Source organism: Colias croceus, chromosome 16 (genome assembly GCF_905220415.1).
Source record: "Colias croceus chromosome 16, ilColCroc2.1".
Taxonomy (NCBI): domain Eukaryota; kingdom Metazoa; phylum Arthropoda; class Insecta; order Lepidoptera; family Pieridae; genus Colias; species Colias croceus.
This window is the reverse complement of record NC_059552.1, coordinates 5,694,522-5,718,792: the sequence shown is the minus strand read 5'-3', so window position 1 is coordinate 5,718,792 and position 24,271 is coordinate 5,694,522. Positions and strand designations below refer to the sequence as shown.

Sequence of the window (24,271 nt, the reverse complement as noted above, 5' to 3'; positions counted from 1 at the left end):
TACTTATTCATAAGTAGGTACATTGAACCTAAAAATCGTTATTTTAGTACGTTTACTTATAATATTTTACTGTTCGTCCGCGGTTTGGCTCGCGTGGTCAAAGAAACTTCTCACGGGAATGAGATGTTTCGCCAGGAGAAAAAAGAAAAGATGCCAATATCTGCCACTTAACTAACGCTAATAAACAGAACATATAGAAGGTGCATTCTAGTCTATTAGTAAATTACCTTACAATGGCCTATACAATATATTTCACCAAGGGCGGATCCAGCTTTAGTGCCAGGGGGGGGTCACATAGTCGTGGTCAATTTACAAAAGCTATATTTTGATAATTTAATTGATACGTAGATTTAAAAAAAAAAAGGTCAAGTGCGAGTCGGATTCGCGAACCAAGAGTTCCGTACAAACATTTTTAATTTTAAATTTATGCTTTTTGCAAATTTTCCTTTATCTGTGTTATAAGACGTAACTTTCTACAAAATATCAAGATTCTGTGTTCACGGGAAGTACCCTGTAGGTTTTGATTCCTGGCGACACTTGAGAATGTTGATAAGCATGAAATGTATGTTTTAGCAATTTTTCATCCATCTGTGCTGACATTGCTTTTCACCAAATTTCAAGACTCGTGTTCACGGGAAGTAGTACATTATAGGTTTTGATTCCCTTGCCGATAAGGTCGAAATTTGCGATAATTTTCAGCATAAACGGCTGCATCTTATGATTGCGTTGGCTTATAAGTTTGATTTTTTCACAGCTTTATGGAACCGTAGATGTGATTATTCTGTATAAATTTCAGATTGATACCTCCACGCGTTCCTGAGAAAAAGGGTCTTGACAGGCAGACAAACTTGAAAATTGTTCAAGATATATTTAATTAAAAAATATATATTTTTTGCAATTATTCCTGTATCTGTACTATAAGATGTTACTTCGTACCATGGAACTATTGTATATAGTTCCGTGCTTCGTACCGAATTTCAAGATTCTGAGTTTACGGAAAGTACCTACCCTGTAGGTTTTGAGTTTTGATACCCTTGCGAATGTCGAAATTTGCGAAATTTTCGGCATTTACGGCTGTATCTTCTGATTCGTTGACATAGAAGTTTGATTTTATTATAGCATAAAGGTATCATAGACTTGAATTTTTGGCATGAATATCAATTTAATACATGTAAGCGTTCATGAGTAACAGGGTTGTAAGTTTATATTTTTTTTTAAATATTTTTTTTATAATAATCTAAGTAAAAATTCATGTTTTTCGCAATTCGTAAACAAAGTCGTTTTCTCTGTGCCTATGTCCCTTTGTATGATTAAATCTTTAAAACTACGCAACGAATTTTTATGCGGTTTTTTTAAAGATAGAGTGATTCAAGAGGAATAGTATATAATTTATAAGGGTTTAGACAAAGCGGGCGAAGCCGCGGGCTAGCTATTTCAGCATTTATTTATTGGTTTATTTCAGCTACTTTCATAGCATTATGTCCTATGGAATTCTACTGTGGGGCAGGGCTGCAGATATAGAAACTATATGTATCTTACAGAAAAGAGCCATTCGCTCTATATATAATTTACGTGCTCGGGACTCACTAAGAGATCATTTTAAGAATACTGGTATCCTTACTGTACCATCACAGTATATATTTAATAATATTTTGCATGTACTTACACAAAAGCTCCGACTTACACACAAGAGTTGGAGATAGACACGATTATGGCACAAGGAACAGGAATAGAATTGAAATGCCATTTTTCCGATTAGCTAAAGTTAAAAATTAATTTATGGGTCAAGGTATACGCTTTTACAATGGAATTCTTCACAATATTAAAGAGTTTAGTAGTTCTAAATTTAAAACTGATATAAAAAATGTATTAGTTCAGAGAGCGTACTACAGTATTCAGGAATATATGGACGATAAAAACCCATGGAGGGTTGTCGCGTAAAAACCACAAGACAGTTCATTGGCATATTATGATATATTATGTAGCTAGATATAAGTTTCATATATTGTAATATTTACATGATGTTAACCCGCCATTGGTGACGTGAATTTGACTTACACCGTTGGTGACCCCGGTCTCACGCACCAGGGTTTTTGACTACGAGTTTTTCTGTAATTTGCGGTTCATGCTACTTTTCATTGGGATAGATATAAAGTTTCATCTTTTATTGTCAATAAAACATAGGTATTTCATAAATCAAATCTCTTTTATTAGCATAAGACAATATCTTTGGAATAACTAAAATTTTCAAGTATTTTAACAAAGTTTTTTTAAAACTCAAAAATAAAGCAACAATCTTAATTATTTAACAATAAAATTAGGCTATGACATTGAAAATATAAAATTAAGTAACATAAATGGTAATACTTCGACCAATAAAAAATATATACAATACTAAAATCAATCATCTTCAACAGCCAAACAACTAGAGCAAGTGGGTAGGTACTACGTGCGATCTGGTTCAAAATTATCTGATTCGAAGTCACTTCCAGATTCACTTTCCGATGACGTTTGTAATCTGTCCTCATCAGATACTGCTTCTTGCAAAAGAGCCTCGAGCCGACGCTGATTACTTTCGTAAGGCATGCTGAAACAATGTTCACAATTTGAACAAAAAACACGAAATTTCTTGTAAAATATCGATCAAATCTAGCAAAACGCTTACTAATAATATAATTATATGATTAAACTGTAAAATTACAACAACAGCTTTATGAAAATAAGTAAAATAAAGAAATACATAATAACCATTTGACTTACTTAGTTGGTGACGCCGGTCTCACGCACCGGGTTGGGGCCAAAAATCTGTAACGTGCGCCCGCGTCGCTATCGCGGGGTAGGGGCAGGGTAGGGGGCGCGAAATTAGGCAGCTACTCGAAACCACAGTGTAATTCGATAAACGGTGACAAAAATATTTGGGTTCCTTTAACTGCCCGGTCTCACAGACCAATAGGTCACCAATGGCGGGTTAAAAGAGCAACTATGGAGTTTCTTGCCGATTCTTCTCCATAGATACTGCTTTCCGAATCGGTGGTAAATGTTAAAAATACTTACCTATGTAATGACGATTCGAAAGTGCTACTAAATAGTAGTCTAATTGAATAAATGAATATTTGAGTTTGAGTTTTTGAGTTGAGCTAGTCTGCGTTATAAGATGTTACATTGTACTACATTTCATGACTCTGTGTACTCGGGAACTACCCTGTAGGCTTTGATTTCCTAGGGAGTGTCGAATTTTGCTAAAAATGGCAGCATTTACAGCTGCATCTTTTGATTAGATTGGCTTATACGTTTGAATTTTTCACAGCATCAAGGGACCGTAGACCGTAGGATTTCGACATTAGCAAAGGAATCAATACCTGCAGGGAGCACCCTGTCCCGTAAACACAAAGTCTTGAAATTGAGTTAATATCGTCTTATAGCACAGATGTAGGAATAACTGCAAAAACCCTAATTATTTAATTAAATTAAATAAAAATATATTTTTTTAAATAATTTTAAACTTACAATCCCTTTACTCATGAACGTCTACATATTGTATTAAATTGATATTCACATCAGAACTCAGGTCTATAATAACTTAAATCTGTTATTTAATTCAAATTCTATGTCAAGCCTCATAGTCATATTCTGTAACTCGCAACTACTTGCAAGGGAATCAAAATTTACAAGGTACTTCCCGTGAACACAGTCTTGAAATTTGGATAAAAGCAACGACTTATAGCACAAGATAAAGAAAAAATTCCTTTAAATAAAATTGTAAGATACAACCTATTAAAAAAATAGGTTTGCTCGGAGCCCTCGGTGCGCGAGTCCGACTCACACTTGGCCGATTTTTTGTCGTAATTTTCTATTGTTTATTAAAAAAAAATTGCTATTTTATGTCTTATCCACGAACTGGGATATTTCGATATTTGAGGTTTTGTGTGAAAAGTGTGCAAAAGTTGTAGTAAAAAGATTAATAACCTACTATAACTTTATTCCGCAGTTATAGGTTTTTTCAAAAATCGATAAACCTGTTTTTTGCCCTTGAATCACGACCACAGGTCGACCCTAATTAACTTTTCCTCTAATTTTTGTTATATTCTCTTCCGTTTGTAATTGATTTACCTAATTGTTTTATATTACTTTTATGTCTCAAAAGTCAATAAAAACATCATGTTGAACAGTATTATGTTGTAAATATAAAAAAGATAATATTAAATTAGTGGTCCACTTAGGTCGTGGACCTAGCCCAGGGGGGGTCATGACCCCATGACCCCCCCCCTGGATCCGCGCTTGTATTTCACATACTTATATCGAAATACTCCTAAAAATTATCAAATTGATATTGCTCAAATAAAATATGCAACAAGGGCTTTCACAAAGTACTTAATAAGGTCTTTCAAGTAACTCATGTTTATATCAATATTTTTGTATGACAAACAATTTATTGCCCGAATCAATACAGCATACAGGTGTAGAAACAAAGAAAAAATAATTTGGAAAAAATATTTTTGTTTTGAAAACAGAAATAAATTAATTAATTGGTTAAATTATTGCCTTATTCTCAAATATTACAGAGTTAAAAATAAATTTACATTTACGTACAGGAAGATAATACATTATGATAACAATTCTAAAAAAACCTACGACTCTATTCTCTATTTATTTCATGCAATGAAAATAATTTTCTCATTTAAATGTTTATTTATGAAAATCTACTAACTAACTAGTACTTAATATTCAATTATGTGTACTTTTATTAGCTTAGCAAATTATTTCATACGAACTCACGCAACTTTTTCTACAAAGAATAGCTTCTTCGTTATAAAGGCTGCCCAACACAAATATAGTTTTTCAGTCGAACCAATGCTTCCTGAAACTTACATATATGCAAATGATCAATTAAACAAAGCCTTTGAATGTAAATATCACAATACAGCCTTAAAATCATAATTAACATCGTTCTTGGAACATATTGAAAATTTTTTTGGATCCTATGTAATATCAGTTCAGATAAATACCTACTTAGTATTTAAAAATGGCAAGGCTACGAGGTTTGCTCAACCTCATCGTCAATCGATATAAATTTTATTCTCTGATCTCGTTGCTTAAATATTTCAAAAGAAATATTAGGCTATATTTGTAATATAAGAGTTCTATATGTGATTGATGGGTGAATATCAAACGATATTCCAATCAATCATTGTTACCTATTATGACGTTAATGATTATAAACATAAAATAAACAGATCTATGATTAATGTTACTTTTATTTAATAATATATCAGATATTTGAAACGATTATAACGCTTGAATTGGCACAATATAATGCAATTATCTATACATAATATAATAAATCTGTAGAAGGGTCGATTCTGTACATTGAAAATATTGAAAAAATAAATAGCAGGGGGTGTTAATGGATCGATACCAAACCCAAATATGTGAATAAATAAATTTTTGTCTGTCTGTCTGTCTGTCTGTATGTGAAGACATCACGTGAAAACTAACGATTCGATTTCGATGAAACTTGGTATAATTATACCTTATTATCGTGGGCGTAAAATAGGATACTTTTTATCCTGGAAAAATACGTAGAAAAAAATTAATCTTAATTTTTCTGTTTTATCCATAGACGTTGTTCTGTAGAACCGCGAACACACGTTGCGTATTATTATAGGCCTAGCCGTATTTGGGTCCAATAGATATTTATAAGATGTCACTGTCAGATTTACTCAAAATGGAGAAATAAACTATCCACGCGAAGACCGACATCCGCGCGGACGGAGTCGCGGGCGGAAGCTAGTAATATAATAAACTTTCAATATCACAATGGAAACATAAAATAAATATTGAAGGAACGATAACAATATTTCCAATATTATGTTTAAAATAAATATTTATTTATGATGAAATACTTAATTTATGAAATGAATTAAAATTGTATTCTGTATTATGTAATTTTTTATTTCGGATGTTGTTCCAGTTTGTTCGTTAAAACAAGTAATATGAATTTATTATAGTGTAATACGTCTTTATTATAACAGTAATATTATGTGTAACAAAGAAGACGTATGTTTCTGGAAAATTTCACTTTATTGAGACAATTATGTCAATTAACTATTTATATAGAAAATACTTAATTTTATATAGTAATTTGTTTATATATCTTCTCAATTACATTGATATACAATAAATTGGATAGTGTATATATATATATATACAAATATGTAGAAGGAAAATTATGTTTTCTATAAAAAATATGCAACATGTCCGATCAACGGTTTGTTTAATATTTATGTGTTAGTTCAATATGTTAAAATTGTGTTTTTGTTTTTATTATATGAATAATCTTTATATGAATTGTCTTTATAGAGTATAACAATAGGGACTTGATCTGCGTGTAACATTGGTACAGTACAAACAATAAACAATAATAGTGCATCAGAATATCCTCTGATTCGAAAACGTTGCTTATTAAAAAGCTTTTGTAAAACGTAGTATTCTCGATTTTAATCTTGGTTTCTTTGAGTAGTAAATATAAAATTCACTCTACAACATTTAATCTATTCAAAACAGAATAATCTTGGAAAGAACATTGCAAATGTAAAGAAAGATTTTAAATGAGGATAGCAGGTACCGTAAACAATCTAATTTGTTGCGAAAGTTAGAAACAAAGAGTGGAAACTTGAAATTATTGTTCTTTACTCTTGTTAAGCTCCTTGGATAATATATTGAAATACAGTTTGCTATTGTGAACTCACCAATGTAAGTCTTTTTCGTCGTCTCGTGGCTTCCTACGCGGCCTCGCGTTGAATGAAGCTAGATTGCTATTAAAGGGCTGAGTCATTTCTGTCGCAGATTGCTCCGATTCAAGCGCTATGATTTTGTGAGGATACCAAAAATCGACTAAAGCTCGTTCAGTGAATTATTGGCTTTGATGTGAATTTAAATTTAAAAAAGGGATAAGGTTGAAACAATGAGTATCATATATATATATACACACATATACATTCTCAGTTTTCCATTTAGACCATTAAGTTTTGTCAGAATAATAATGTTAGAAATTTTATTCGACAAAATGTTCAACTAGCTAGACTAGAAAATACAAGTATCTAAATGCAACAGGTGTGACAAAGAAACACACTTTCAGAAGCGTATATTATTCAGAATGGAAATAATAATTCCAGCTCAAATTTAGGAACACAGTTACTGCAAACCGTATTCTACTTGAATATAATATGACTCTATATATGTATATCTAGGCCACAAGTCTAGGCGTAACAACAGCTTGCTATTGTAACATAATTCATGTCTTGTGATCTAATAAAATCATGGGACTGTATTCCCTAGAGGTAGAACACATGCAAATTTGGAACTTTTTTCAAATTGAAATCCTGTAGTAATTAAATTAAAAAAATCGCGGAGTAATAAAAATGCATTGTCGGCACCGTCCTCGCTTTTCCACAATGAATTTAATCCGGACTGATCTAGGCTTGACCTATAAAAACTTTAGTGCGGAACGAAAGAATAGTTGGGGATATGCCGTTATATCCAGTTAGTTCCGTCGCCGCGCCGCCAAGCTTTTAAACGCAAAGAAACTTTTTAAGCCCCGCAGCAAAACGTAGCAAATATAAATCTACTAGAACTCTCGATACTGCGCTATAAATTGAAGAATTGGAAAATAGGTCAGCAATTGCTTTGCTGAGTTGCTTTTTACTTTTGTGTGCGTAATCAGCTTCAAATGAATTTTCAGAGTCGAGAGTGGCAGTGAATGCTGTTATTAATGCCTGTCGGCAGTGCTGATGAAATGGACTTTAAATATGCAAATCCGCCTATATTCAGATTGAATGTCGTTATTACCTAGCGTCGACATATTTGTGTTTTTGAATAAACATACATTGTTTTATCAGAGACTAAGAAGGTATAAAAGGTGGTGTATAATTGAAATTAATTAATGTCAATTCTGCTTAGATGATAAAATCAGCAATTCAAGCTAAGATTATATCAATTAATGAAATTATTATTAAGCGTGTTAGCGAAGCATTAACTCAAAATTATGTTAGACTTACGAGTACGATTAATCACAATCTATCTTCATTAATAAGTATACGAGGCCCTAACTTTCAAGAACAAGAGGACCAAAGTTGTATCCGAATAAATACCATAAATAAATATTGAAACTTTGGACAAAACGAACATTCCAATTGTTTCATCAAACGCAATAAATACTTACAAAATTAATATTTTCGATTGCAAGAATTTCGAATAAATGTCTGGAGTCATCTCGTGCTAAATTTAATTTACCAATGTATCGGTATAATTTTATTATCCACAAAAAAGCACTTCACTTAGCAATATAACCATATTATGATTTCTGAAGAGACTTCTGTACTGTAATCATCCATCTGACATATTTATGTGCTCTTTGGCTGATCAGCTTATCTTCGCTTCGCATAAGCATCTTACAAACTCAGAGACATTTCATACATTGTATTTGTTCTTTATCAAATCAATCATGCCTTCTGTTCGTAATCCTTTTTCACGAATGAATAAATTCGACCTTTAACGTGTTACGTGTTGAAAGAATAAATCATACTTACTTAATTTATAGAACGAATTTATGTAAGTATGTTCCAATATCCGTATACCGATGAACAAAGGCTTTGATTTTTGCAATTTTGAAAGTATTGAAGGAACGGCTGGAAGTTCTTTTACATTAATTTAAGAGTTCAAGCGAAGAGAACTGGCGAGCAGCAGCCGTGTGTATATTTACACGAACCATTTCGAGCCACTTTTCACCCCCTTATAACTCGAAAACTATTTAAGTTATATAAACCAAATTTGGTACATATCAAGAGGACCTCAAGATAAACAAGAACCTTAAATTTCATAAAAATACAGATTAAACAGTTGCGTAGATATTAATATCCAAAAATCGCAATTTTTAAGACTGACTGACTTATAGACATATACAAAACCTAACCCACTTTCAGATGACCTAGAAAGTTCAAATTTTGTAATCAACTAGGTAAACTCAAACTCAAACTCAAACATTTATTTATTCAATTAGACTACTATTTAGTAGCACTTTCGAATCGTCATTACATAATTATTTTAACATTTACCACCACATTTACATTGTAATAGTGAGTGTACAAAGGAAAAAATCAGAAAATACTGAATTTATTTGTATTTAATTTTTTTTTCAATGACATAAATTTTGTTTGTATGGAAAAATGGAAAAGTTTAAAAAAATAGAAAATAGTATATTCACCTTACTAGTCTTAAAAAATAGATCAAAACTAATCAGTGGCCGAAAAAAAATTTGAAATCCATCAATAAATGACTGAGATATAGATTATTGAAGTTTACATATTTTAGGACGAAACATCTGTAGATTCGAAGCGCCTCTGACATCACACTCACTCGCGCTAGTATCGCTAGGGCGGATTACTTCGATTGCATGATTTCTTTATTCAAAACTGTTATTAAACGTAAAATAAAAGAAAATTGTAATAAAAATATTGCCTTTATTGCTCATACAGTTAAAAATAATATATAATTTTACATATTCACATTTATTTATTCTTTATTTATGAGTGTTTAGTTTAGTTTTAATTTCAGTGTAAATAAATAAATAAATAAAATCTTTATTTTGCTTTAAACATGGTATTCAATGGTGATACAATTATATTAATAAAGCACAAACATGTTTAGCCAATACAAGCATGCAAAAATAATTACCATAAATGGTGTACCTAATGGAAGAAGGCTTCGTCGAAGGTCGAAATGATTTAATTTGCGTAATATTAATATGAGTGAAACATCTTTAGGCGCGTTTAGAGTAAAATTTCAAGATCGCGTCATGGCAATACCGTAACGTCATGGAGTAAGGCGACGATTCTTCTACAACGATCTTTGCATCTTGCTAATAGTGTGTGTACAATTAATTCACGCTGGATGTTTAGAAAATCATGTAATCTTTTAAACAGAAAACGAGTTTAAAAAATTGCAGATAATGACGGGGCAATGTGCGCTGACATTCATAACATACAAGAAAATATAGAGAATAATAATACTAAACAAACCATACAGAGAAACCGCAAGAAAAAAAAATCGTATATAAAAAGTATTATATTTATAAAGTAAATCAAATTTGCAGAGTAATTTTCTGTACAAAAAGTAATGATATCCCACCAAAAACATAAATGTAAAAATTGGAGCCGAGTTCAATCGTTGACTTAATTTGCCAAAAAAAGAAATGAGATCTAAATGTGTGCCAAGTTCTGCAGACAGTCCAGAAATTTATTTACAAAGATGTATTAAGTTCTTGAACCCCAAAATTTGATGAGGCTAGTTTTACATACTGTTTATATTTTGTGAGGTTCTAAAAACTAGCCTCATCAAATTATGGGGTTCAATAGGTCATTAGTTGTTTGCTTTGTGAAAATAATTATATTATTCAAATTAAAAAAGTTATATTTTGGAATAAACATTGTTCTCTAAGGGAAAATAAAACAATTGAGTTTTCAGTCAACCTAAGAACTTAATACATCTTTGTAAATAAATTTCTGGACTGTCTGCAGAACTTGGCACACATTTAGATCTCATTTCTTTTTTTGGCAAATTAAGTCAACGATTGAACTCGGCTCCAATTTTTACATTTATGTTTTTGGTGGGATCTATTATACTTATATTGTTTATGAAATAAAATTTTAATCAACATTTAAAAAAAGAAGATCGCGCTTTAAAATAATATTTATCCCACAAAGGGTGCCCACCCATACTGTAACATGCATAATAGTAGGTAAAAATAATTGTAAAACGGTACTCTGAACGTCAAATCTTATTTTCATGAACTTGAACTTCTAACGCGTAGGTACGCATCGCTACCAATTTTACTTTGTTGTGAGACTAACAAAAAAATACGTACTAAAAACAAGACGATGTCTACTGACAAAGGTCTTTCCCAATAGGCAGTAAAAACAAATACAGCTTTGTTATTGCATAGTTTTTGTAACCTCCAAAAATATTTTTGGCTGTCAATTCCCATTTTTATTTACAAATGAAAATCGAGTTCGTAATCAATTTCTCTGGCCATGGGAAATATATTTAGAGTTCAAAGGAAATTCAAATTTTCGGCGTAGTAGATACACTATGTATCTTCAAGTCACACACATTAAACTCAATGTGTTTCATCACTTCATATTATAAAACAAAATCCTCCATCCAAAGACCGTCTGTTTTTACCTACGGGATAAACTCTATAATAAATAAAGATCGTCGATAAGCTAAATCTCGCCTCTAGCTTTCTTTATATTTAAGAGACTTTTCTCATATCGTATCTTGCCTCTTGGGAATCATCAAATAGTTTAATTCGTTCATGTCGTTTCGTACTACAATTAACACACAGCTTATGAAATATTGTGTAATAACAAAGCGTCAGCCAGATATTCTGTAATAACTCAGGCCCCGGGACCACAGACACAATAGAAAATCTATTGTGTCTGGGACCGATCGGGCCGCTTGGGGCTCAATAGGTTAAAAGATAAAAGACGAATAAATGGCAAATTTGATATGACACTTGTTACCATCTTGCATTGTTAAATTGCCATTAATGTATTAATACATACTTTTCTTTTGTTCCAGGTATCATGGATACGCAAACGTGACTTGCATATTCTAACTGTAGGGGTCCACACATACAGCAGTGACGCTCGCTTTGCCGCCCTCCACGCGGACGGCTCTGACGAGTGGACGCTGCGGGTGTCGCCTGCGCAGCCGCGGGATTCTGGGGTGTATGAGTGCCAAGTGTCCACGGAACCGAAGATTAGCTTATCCTTTCGGCTCACTGTTGTTGGTAAGTAATACTACATATTTCTAATAGTAGGTAGTACAATGTGGTGGCGATGTTTTTATTTGCTCACGAAAATTAAATTGAATTATTCACTAATCAGGGTAAATAAGCTCTTATCATTTTATTCATATTACATGTTATTTAATTGTAAATTTAGTTTGCAGATACTGTTTATTTTACTCAAAAACACAGCGTCATTTATTATGAAAATCTCCGTGCTATGATATGATAATCGATTGCCTGACATCATGCCCGCCAATGATATTAATACCCTTTTCCGAAGCCGTAAAATATTAGAGACACATCCCCCTTCCTATTTAAACGGCTTGCCAAAGTAAAGATCAATAACCTGTTTGCCAACAGTGTCGAAGGCTGAAATCCTATCAGGACCAGAGCTATTCGTCAGGGCGGGTTCAGACATCAATCTCACTTGCGTCGCGAAATACGCCCCTGATCCGCCGAGGTAAGTGCAGATTAAACGTCAAACCTCCGTCATTTACTAAGTTCACCGTACCCCAATACTGTTGTATTAGGAGAGAAACATGTCTCATTAAATTCGCAATGTAAGGTATAGGTATACTGAGCAAATAGTGTAATAGGGATACCATTAGGTTATTTGATAGGAAAGGTTCGTCGCTGTTTTTCTTGCTTTTTGATTATTTTATAAAAATGAATACACACACTAAGACACACTTGTATAGTAGGTAAATCGTATGTATGTATGGTACGCCTTTGTTTCATAATCAAAAATTGAATTTATTTGCAAAATATGATTAAATTATTTAAAAGTTAAATATGTTGATAATGAATATATTTTACGCAGTTTACACGCCAAAAGTTCATCGTATTTATATTATTTGGAGTTATCGTTTCAACACAAACAAAAAGTATCGATCGCGCCGTTAGTCAACATTGTAGGAACCAAAGTTGAGGAACAAATTTACAACAACTTTTTATTTTTGTAAAAGTTTGCTCAAGAAATTCCGTAACGAAAAACCTCACACTCCCCACTCCAACGGGCGGAGGTGTGGCTTGAAGGCATATATCATGCAATAGCTTTACCGCGGCAGTCCCCGAGTGCCACACGTCTTTTTTTTTATTTAAACTTCTAGTGAGTTTTAGTTATGAAATTACTGTCAAGTCCTAAGTACGATTTTTTTTCAGTGTTTATTCGTGTCATCTCATGAATCAATCAAGCTAAACAATTTTGCAGGCAACTGTAAAATATCCCAACCTTCAATGACCTAGTTTTGATTAAATTTTATGTATAAAAAATTAAAACGTCAAAATCTTAAGTGGTATTCGATTACACCGTTATGTAGATGTTTATAAAATGAACATGATGTTAGCATCTTTTGACCTTTAACTTTACCACGAACGAACATGATCTTTTTAAAATGAAAAACACTTGACAGGAAAACAATATCACTTTTAGCGACCATTCATTAATAAATTGTGTTTGTATTGTTATTGCGTAAAATATAAAATCAACAATTAAATTTTACTAAATCAACATATTGTAAAATCGTGTTCGATTAAAAAAAAATCACTTGGAGATTTGACCAATTCTTGGTTTCCTGCGACATAATATTATATATATAACAAATTAAATATTATATCGAAAAGGTGAACTCATTAAAAAAAAACATTATCAAGACTGCTGGAACATTAGGACAAGCTGCTTATTTATTAATCATTTACCCTCGTCAAACTTCGCCGTAACAGCACAAAAGGTGTTATTTATTAATGATTAAATAGAAAGAAAATGTATATTTTCTATGTAACTGTTCAAAAATACATTAGTTATTTGATTATTAATTTCTTTTGTTCCAAATTTAAATTACTTCAAAATCTTATAACTTAAATTAAAGATACATTTGCCAAATTTAAAAAACCAGCGGTGCCACATGCTACACCCTATAAAAATGATTTTAAAACGTAGTTTTAACTCTCAGTGGATCGAGATTATATTTCAGCGTAGAGGTGAATTAACTCATCAACTTAAAAGGTTATGCCTGTACTAGCAGACCTCTCCAATAACATTAAGTTTTCCTGTAAAGCGATGACTTTCGCTTGTAGCTACGCGGGACTACGAATTGTACTCACCCTCTCAAAATCAGCAGTTCTTTTATGCTATTCTTTGGTTTCCTTTTCAGTTACAGTTTCAAGTGAAATCGAATTCATTTTCGTAGTATTTTAGGCATTAATTTAACATGACATTATACGTATATTTTCGTGTATTACATATAAGAATAAACTAATGATTAATTCTCTCCATTTGTTCACACCTATTAATTTAAAAACTGTTTAATCTAATGAAGACTATTTGATATTATCTTAAAAACGGTTGAACAAATTTTAACTTCAGAGATGAAATTGGAGTATTGATCTCCAGTTTCGTCTGAAAGCTTTTGTTGTATCAAATAATTACAAGTTTCTTTTACATTGCGCTATGATCAAGAAATGTTATTATTTTGATCTGTACATCTTGGATCATAATTACCTACTTGTCCTTACCAGACTAATAGGAGCACGATATTTTTGTTTATTTTTTTATATACCACAACCTTTGAATACATACTTTTAATTCCTTGCACTACTTTTAATGACTTTTTTTTCCTTTCCTCTATATACAAACAAGATTGTATTTCTTTTGGTAAAATATCCATGAGGTAGGTACCATATCCTATTAGGTAAACCGGTAATAATATCAAGACTATTATTTTTAAAAGGAGGTACGACTGCAAAAAATACATTGCCTATGATTTTAAGAAGATTTAATATCTCAATGAAATTGTAACAGCATTATAAAATTTCACCACAAAGTATTCAGGTCGCGCAGCCATAAACACGATAAGCTTATTTTCTGATAAAAGGGTCGGAGGAGCCTAAGTGAAGTATTCTTTACCTATCGCCATTTAATGGTACCATGTGTCTGAGATCTCGGCGAGGGGTCTTCAATTTGAATATTGATAGAATGATACGCTCCGCGCGGAAAGAGGGTTTTTTATTCAGGCCACTTTACTCATATATCTACTGCGTTTTTTGTTCATGATTTACGCTTATTGAAGATATGTATCGAATATAAGGTATTAAATATTTTAATATAGTGTTTGTTCTTTTATTGACTAAAATGGAAGAGAATAACTGCAATAGTAAGTATCCCGATCTAATTCCAAATTTATCCTATGAAATATAAGCTAGTTCTGCCCTAATTTTAGTGACAGAATGAATTTATAGCCTCTGGAGTATTAATAAAAATGATAAAGTAAAATTGAATTTTCAAACGATTGTTTGATGTTACGATGTAATTAATATAACTTAAATAAAGGCCAAATTAGAATATTCACAAAAATAATGTAAAAAAAGTTTGCCTCTATAAAACGTTAGCAATTTTTTTTAAGTATTTAATTTAGAAACTTGTTATTATTCTTTCATTATAGTGCTCCTACCAGCCCAATACATAAAAGTTTTAGATACCTTATTTAAAAATGAAGATTTAGGAATTAAATAAAAATACAAGCTTCGATTTTTAAACACGGCTTTAAATATATTTTGGTACTATACTTAAAAATAAATACATTTTAAGTATCATTAATACATATTATTAAAATCATATTACACGAGTAACGAGCGTATCTGGGTCAATCGGTAGCTTATTATTTTGACCATATATCGATAAATGTGAGTTGTCCAGTCATAAATCGTGATTAAAATACAACATTATACAAAATTTAACCTTAAATTCAAAGTAATAGTCTTTCAAAGCTCGAGGGAGCATTGTAGTTTATAGTCATGCTCGTTTTGGAGCGGGAGGCTAGCAGTGGGACATTAATAGTCTAGTTTTATACCCTTGAAGCAAAAGCAACCCGTACTGCGGAGCAATACACATACTGAATAAGCTCGCTTAAATGCTAACAAGGCCATTGATGCAGATATTTACGATTCATTAAAATGTAGGCGAGTATATAAGACGTATTTGTTCGCCAAGTTACTATAATAACGCATTCAGAATTGTTACTCGGGTTTATAATCGGGGAATTGTATACCCTCTTTATTTTTAGAGCCTGATTCAATTTGGTTTGATTAATTATATGTATAAGAAATATATTATTCAGTTCGTAAGCTCACTAATAGGCTTTCTTTTTTGTTCAACCTTTTGGTTTTATGTTGTCCAAATAGACTGCATATGGAGCTATATGCCAAAAGTTGGATAATCAATGTAGATTACCAAAAAGCTCAAAAATGTTCGAGTTCAGTTTTAATCCTTTTAGTAGTAAATATTTTCACGGAATGACTCATTAAATATACAGTAGGTAAAATTGTGCTTAAGTTTTCTTTGCATTCATACAATTTAAAATTTAAATACAAAGTGAAAATTTGTTTTTGTTCATGCGGTTACATTAACACGTCTATTATTATTATTATTATGATCGTACCTTCCTTTCCTTGTATTTGTTTTCCCGGTCTCTTACGAAATAAAACAATACTCTATTACAATAGTACTACATTGCTAAAATAGCATGCAATTTGATAGAGCCTTTAACAAATAGGAATTCGCAGAACATTTTAAACAATACACGTTAACTAGGGAGGTCATACAGACAGCTAGTTTATTTGTACACTGTTAATTTGTAGCTGTTTGTTTGTATCACTCTGATATCCTATTTTACATTCAACTGCCTAATAAAACGCATTTGCCATGTGAAATGTATTCATTTTTAAATGTTTCAAAATATTAGGTTATATTTCACTGCTCTCACTGTTGGGTATTTTTAAAGTAAAAAGAGAAATACGCATGTCTTTCGATGTAGAAAAAACTTGATAGTTGGTTTATATGAGCTAGGTACCTACTATAATTTAATTATTTTAAATACATCCATACTAATATTATAAATGCGAAAGTAACTCTGTCTGTCTGTCTGTCTGTTACTCAATCACGCCTAAACTACTGAACCAATTTTCATGAAATTTGGTATGGAGATATTTCGATACCCGAGAAAGGACATAGGCTACTTTTTATCCCGGGAAAAGGACGCAATCCCATCCCGGAAATCCCACTGGAACGGGAACTATGCGGGTTTTACTTTGACTGCGCGGGCGAAGCCGCGGGCGGAAACCTAGTTAATTATAAACTTCTAATTCTAAACGTTCGTTGACAATTTTTGTCCATGTAATAATTCTATCAAAAATCGATAAAATTAATTAGTCTACCTTTACGGATTCGTTAATTAATTTATAATTATGATCTTAATTGATATTTAAGATTTACCGTTGAACGTGAAGCCTATTATAAAAAGATTGATAATAATTAGCGAAAACTTAATTGAGATACTATTTATAATTTGAATTGCGACTATACTGAAAATATTAAATTTGAAACACTCATTATATTATATAGCTGAAACTTCGTTTGATGGTGATCTTCTGTATATAAAAGATTAGCGTATTCATTGTACATACCTTTCTTATTTATAAAAAAAATATACCATAGAATAATATAAATGAGTATCTATGTATAAATATTAGGTATTTAGAGTACCAAGTAGTAAGGTATAGCGGTGGATACCTACCGTAATTTAAACAGAAATTCTCAAATCAGCTCCTAATGTATTCTTGTACAATTCAAGTGAAAATATTTTAAGTGTACCTACCTTTATTACCAACATTTATCTACTTGCTCAGTTAGGAATGAACTTCAGTAAACGTTTAATATTAGAGTACTAGAATAATACATTATGATAACATAATATTCATTTCTGACGAACGGAATTAAAACTACTTTTCGCAATGTAGACTACATATTCTTTGAAATATATTAACTATCTACATTAAAATTTTCACGATATTCAAATACTGAAGTATTATGGTAAAAAAATATTCTCCTTTTTATTATCCAGGTTTAAAATGTATATTTTAACTGAAAGGTTTCAAAAGAGACATTAGATAACCCCAAAGTAAATAAACCTAGGTACAATTATAATTAGGAAAATATTTTTTTCAAAAGACTTAAATAAAAATTAAATAGACATTTCTAATCCGCACTAATTTACATAAATAAGCTGACAACAAATTAAAAACGTGCACCGTTATGTTAGGCGAAACAAAACTAGGTTTCCTTCATTCTGGTCAATTATTTTAAACTTTGAACGAATTATTTACCTCTCTTCAAACAAATACACATATAATTTTCTGTACACAGTTTTATCTACTGGTATCGAGGAGAACAAGTGGTCAACTATGCACAGCGCGGCGGGATCAGCGTGGAGACGGAGCAGCGCACGCGCACCAGTCGCCTGCTTATCGCACGCGCAGCGCCCCATGATTCTGGAAACTACACATGTGCGCCTAGTAGCTCAGGTAATATATTCTCTATGTACATAAAATTCTCGTGTCAAAAAATTTATAGTTCAGGATACATCGCCCATTTTTGCAAGTGACTACTATCAAGCTGATTTTCCGTTTGTAGCTTTATTTTGATGAGACACCGAATAATTTCGTGTACGAAACTCTCGATTGTGGTAGCTAACAGAGATAACAAGGATAAATTTTTTTGATTTGATGGTTCTCAAATATTTATTACGCAATTTGTAGGACAATGTGTCTGTTGAATTATATAAACATTAACTAAGTGAAAACAAAAAAATCAGCTTGTTAGTAATCATTTATGATGACCTCGTTATCGATACACTTTGGAAAGGGGGACTCTTTGAACCAACCATAGATTTTGTAGGACAAATATTTTTTCGAATAATTTAGGTAATTATCTTGATTGAACAAAAAAAAATTCAGTTAGTAATAAATATTTGAGAACCATCAAATCAAAAATTTTTATCCTTGTTATCTCTGTTAGCTACCACAATCGAGACTTTCGTACACGAAATTATTGGGCGTCTCATCAAAATAAAGCTACAAACGGAAAATTAGCTTGATAGTAGTCACTTGCCAAAATGGGCGATGTATCCTGAACTATTAGTTAAAATACTCCTCCGAAACGGCTTGACCGGTTCTCATGTAAGTTTGTGTAGATCTAAGAATCGGCCATCTTTTTTTCATACCCCTAAGGCCTAAATGATAAGAGTAAGTTTCATTATAAACACCGCGACACAATAACTTTATACATTATATTAGAAGATAATATAATATGCGTCTCAGTTCAATTTATTTATATCCATTTCGAAATAAATTAACCTTAATGTTAGTGTCATAGCATTTGGAAATTTACATAAATGCTTAAACAAACTGCATCACGTTACTTTCATATTTAAAAGTAACTGGATTGTATACCCAGCGTTTTAATTTTTTTCATACTTTTTGCTTAGTAATATTCATAGCTTTAAATAAAACATTGTACGAAACAAATGGTTTTGAATGCGTCACAATGAAACAAAGCAATGTTCTGAATTAAAATTTATTGTGAGTGAAACCACAGAATAAATAAAACAGTCATAGTCCATCATATTGAATGAAATCAACAATAGTTTTGGTACAAAGCACTGTTAAGAACTGTAATTGTATTTTGAAAGGACTAATCGCATTTTCATTTACTGCTGCGTAAAAAAACGTCAAGCAAGAATAAGGAAAAGCTTTTTGCAATTCCATATAGCAATACCTTACAGATGGACCTAGAGAGTTGTTTTATAAAAATATTAATTTGTTAGTGATTGAAATGTTATCTTTTTGAGAAATAAATGTCTTAGACCGTAAAATTCAAAGCTCTTGTCTGAATAAATGAAAAAAATCTGGCACCTTATAATACAGGGTTAGTTTTCAATGACCAGCCAAAATTTAAAATTAAAATCTAGATATTAAACCAAAGGTATATTTGAAACATTATTGTCGAATAAAATAAAATAAAAATAATAGCATTCGTTTGAGAATGTCTTAAAAACTTCCTAAATCGTAAACACCGCCAGAATCAATGTACTTGTGTGCGTGCGCGCATCGCCAAATTTATGTGTGTGCTAACTTCTACCTATCTAGGTTGTTGAACTGAATTGTGCTTTTGTAATGTCCACACGTTCGCTTTTTAGTGGCGGACAGGAATGAAATCCAATTAAAAAAAAACGTATTTTTTTTTTCATTAGACCTAAAATGTTATCGATTCTGAACCATTTCTGAAAATTTGGCCGGTCATTGAAAACTAACCCTGTATAAATATATTTCAGGGATGCAGCAAAAGTTTGTTGTTAAGCTGAATAATAAATTACAAATACAAAATACAATAACAAGAAAACAATTTCTTAGGGAACTAACGGGAAGAAAAAGATACAATATTCTGATTTCTCTTTACTTCTGATAAACACGACTTTGCCTATGGCATTAAAAGTATAACAAACTACAGCGCAGGACCGCTGTTTACTTTACTACGAGTAAACGTAATTAAGCTGTACAAAGTTTTCCTCTGAGAATTTATTAATTTCCTATCATGGCAATAAACAACTAATAGATAAATAAATGAATAAATGATTGAATGGTAGATAAATAATAATCAATTTCATTACTGCTTTGTCTCATAATAATATTATGAGATATTTAACTTAAATGTTTCAGTTCTAAATATCAAATGAATAAAAATGTATAATAAACATCAATTATTACATACAAAGCAATAATCAAATACAACATGTCAATACATACGCGAAAAGCAAATAACATAATTTCAATGACCGTTAATACAAGCTATTCAGTAAGGTAAATCTCTGCTAACATATTATATTCAGTTCATTTCCCCAGTTTAGGCATACAATCCCAGGGACAAAGCGTATTGCAAGTAATTATTTTATTGCATGTTTGTAACCTCTATGGGATAGAGACTTTCATTGTTATCAAAATCGGTACGAATATATTGCTTCATCAGTATTAATATGAATTCCAATAGCCCCTCGAGGGACAACTAGCTTTAAGTTTCTTTACGTATTCTAAAACATCAGTTTTTTTTCTAGATAGTAGAAGTGTGGATATAAATACATATTTAGAAGATAATTATTTCTCAACAGAATCGGCTTCAGTCATCGTTCACGTTCTCAGCGGAGAGAGGCCAGCCGCTATGCAGAGCTCCAGCACTTTATCATCCCATATAAATCCAGTACTCTTCATGATCCTCACATCTGTATCCACTTTTCAACTCCACGTTTTAAATTACCATACTTTATTTAGCTACTTTTTGAATGTAACCATTGTAAACAGTCTCTTTAGTAAAACTATTTTTGTACTTATTGAAAATACTTTTGATAACATCTTTAAACTCATGAGATGACCTGTACAGTAAATACTTGGTAATAAAACATTGTGAAACTATTTTAAAACATTTTATTACATCCATGACTTTGTTTAATACATATAATATATAGTATTCTGAATACAACGACTACTTACTGACTTAGGTCAAAAAATGTTTCTACGTCAATTTTACTTGTAGATTTATTTTCTATGGATACATATGATGTGTCTGGATTGAAATGACGAAAAATTTAGCTCAATTTACATATAATTTAAACATTGAACACAAAAGGGAGCTTAGAGAAGAATTGATTCAGTCATAAATGTCTCTAAAGCGATTAGGGGAACGCTTACTTCGGGCTGGTTTAAGTCTTTAGACGATTATCCGTTCCTGATTTCCTTTTGTTTTTCCAGCTAACTTCCCCGTATTAATCCTATAGTGAAATAAGAACGATTCGATTTCATAGCATAAAGATAATCCCAGATTTAACATAGGAGGCACTTTATGTGTTTAACAAACTAAGCCCTTTGCCGCCTACTTTAACCACGTGTTTTCTTTACTCAGGCTCATCAAAATATGTTATATTGGATTAGTTTCTAAGTTAATATTTTTACTTATGAGCATACACGATTACAACGTGTACGGTTTTACATTTATAGTCATGCGTTAAATGTATGATTTCGAAATGCTTGATAAAGGTAATAATAAAAATTGTCCATAGATAGCTGTAGCAGTCCGGAATTATTTTACTCTTTTATTTAACTTTTATCATAATATTTGTCTGTGTAAGTATATTTTTATTAAATTTATTGTTGTGATCATATTATGTTCAGCTTAATAACAATTAGTATCTGTTTATTATAAATATTTTAATAGATATGAAGTAGATCGTTGTTCAATATAAAATTTTCCCCGAAGAATTAATTAGTTTTCATTATTTTTGAGTATATTAATACGATATAATAAAGACAATACCTATCAAAACAAATATCTCTCAGGAATTGAATATGGAGTCATAGAATATTATCTACAAAACAAATATTTTTATTCGGTTTTTCTTCTACATGATTCTTCTGGAATAAAAATGTTTAATTATTTTTAATGCTTTAATAGAATAGTTGGGCAATTAAATTGCGTTTTTCTAATTTATTCTTGAATAATATAATGTATGTCTATTAAAACGTTGGCTTTCTGAAATTCTGTAAAAATTGAAATAGTTATTATGAGTAAGGTTATTCGAAACTAATGTTTATATTTTGAATAAGTTATCTTATTATAATAATAGGGTTATTAGATATACACTTAAGTTACAATATGTTGTGAATATAGGTCTAAAGCATGTACATAGATATTGTAAATAATATAAACTATGAGATGGTCAGCATAAAGTTGTATAATTATGGCAGACAGCCATTCATTCAAGTAGTTAATAAAAGGGTTGTGTAATAAACTATCAATTGTAGCATTGATCTAATTATGTTATTTAAAATTTGTAAGAAAATAATTATAGATATACAATTAATAAATAACTTTGTGTTTTATTTATGAAACGTTTTGAATAAGTATACTTTAATATGACATTCCTTTGAGTAAGTATTCTATATGCTAATGATATGAAATCTAAATTGTATTAAAAATATGTCAGAAGTAACAGGGGTAAAACTGACCGCTTAATTCCATTGAGCTAAAAGTGGTAAAGTGGTTTTATGAGTTATGGTTTGAAATAATTAATTAGATCAAACGTGGATGAGCTTTCTCTTATACGGATTAAACTGCAGGTATGTACATTGTACATTTTTAACATGGCTACACAATTTTATTTTTTTTTTTTCTAATAAAACAGACAAGAAAGAAAGCTTTGTAGGTAATTAGTTTTGAAATTGTTTTATCCTAACAGTAAATATTTTTATTTTAATAAACCCTATTAGTCTCTTCAAGCGTGAGAAATAATCACAAAAGTTAGGATACAAAAGAAATCATATTAAGTAATGTAGCTCCGAATTAGAAGAAAAATGAAGACAGAATTGAGGGAAGGAAATAAAGGGTCGAAACGGAGCGTATAAATGAACGGAAGGGAAAGTTGGTATTTTCTGCCCGTTCCTCATGTCTATATGTTAAAGGAAAACATTTATTTGAAAAGAAATTCTATGTAACATATTTAACATAATTACATAACACTTTATATACATCTCATATTTCTGCGATTTGAGGACGTCGACGTGTTCTAGGAGTCAGAAAAGGCTAATAATAATGATTGCACAAATTTCAAAGTTTCATTAGACAATCGTCAAACAACAGCATAGATTTCTTTTAATTTTTTGAATCTAAAGCCATGTCATAAAATTATATACCTTAAATAACGAAGGGAATATAAGTTAGATACTAATTATACTTTTTTAAGCTTTTGTATTAATGTCCTAGACTCTAGAGTCTGTTTGGGTAATGTACAACATTTTTGATAATGTGGATGTTCGATTCATCGGGTTATATGTTTTTACGGCCCTTAGTAAATGCTTTTGCAGTGGATTTTCCTGTTTCGAAGGTTCAATAGCTGTGCCCTTTCCCAAATCCCTTTTATCCGCTGGCGACGAATTCGAGATGATGCCTATGGCGAAATCACTTAATCAAAAAGATTTGAAATATTTTATTTTTTAAATTTACCTTTGAACGATATTCCCTAAGTAAAATTATTTTCCATTACAAATTACAACAGCCCAAATAAATTCAAACAACCTTTTCAGGAAGTATATTAAAAGATAAAGATTCATAGGTACCTAACTTATAACGCTAGAGAAACTCTCAACTCCGCGTTACTTTATTGTTTTTTTGTTCTTACATTTAAGATCCGAAAACATTTGTTTCCACTCTCTATTTTGTAAGCGACATTTTGTTGGGTAGACATTTACAATGTAAATACTCGTTCTTTCAAAGACAACCCTGTTTGTACAGAGTTTTCTAGAAACATCTTTAAGTGTTTTACATTTCAATTTTCAAGTAATCTTAGTGATATTTTTTGGAAGAAGTTACAATAACTACTTTTATAGAAACAACAAAGGAATTAGGAATATATCGAAATCTCTTATCGCCAATGCGTAAATTGTAACAGCAAATCACATTACCAAAATATGTTATAAAAATTATCAATTTAAATTTTAATGTATAGCTACAGTGTGTACACTTTGCACCTTGCCGTTTTATTATGC

The 24,271-nt window shown here is 31.2% G+C and overlaps 1 protein-coding gene across 5 annotated transcripts in view; it reads left to right on the top strand.

Annotated features, from left to right (window-relative positions):
• LOC123698517 (hemicentin-2-like) overlaps nt 1–22,597 on the top strand; it is a 110,995-nt gene extending 88,398 nt beyond the window's left edge. For all 5 annotated transcript variants that reach the window (XM_045645170.1, XM_045645168.1, XM_045645169.1 and 2 more), the window contains exons 4-7: nt 11,638–11,848; nt 12,209–12,308; nt 18,048–18,205; nt 20,845–22,597. In XM_045645170.1, coding sequence (XP_045501126.1) covers nt 11,638–11,848; nt 12,209–12,308; nt 18,048–18,205; nt 20,845–21,104 — 729 coding nt within the window. In that variant the 3' untranslated portion in view covers nt 21,105–22,597. The remainder of the gene's footprint in view (nt 1–11,637; nt 11,849–12,208; nt 12,309–18,047; nt 18,206–20,844) is intronic.
• Nucleotides 22,598–24,271: the final 1,674 nt, after the last annotated feature.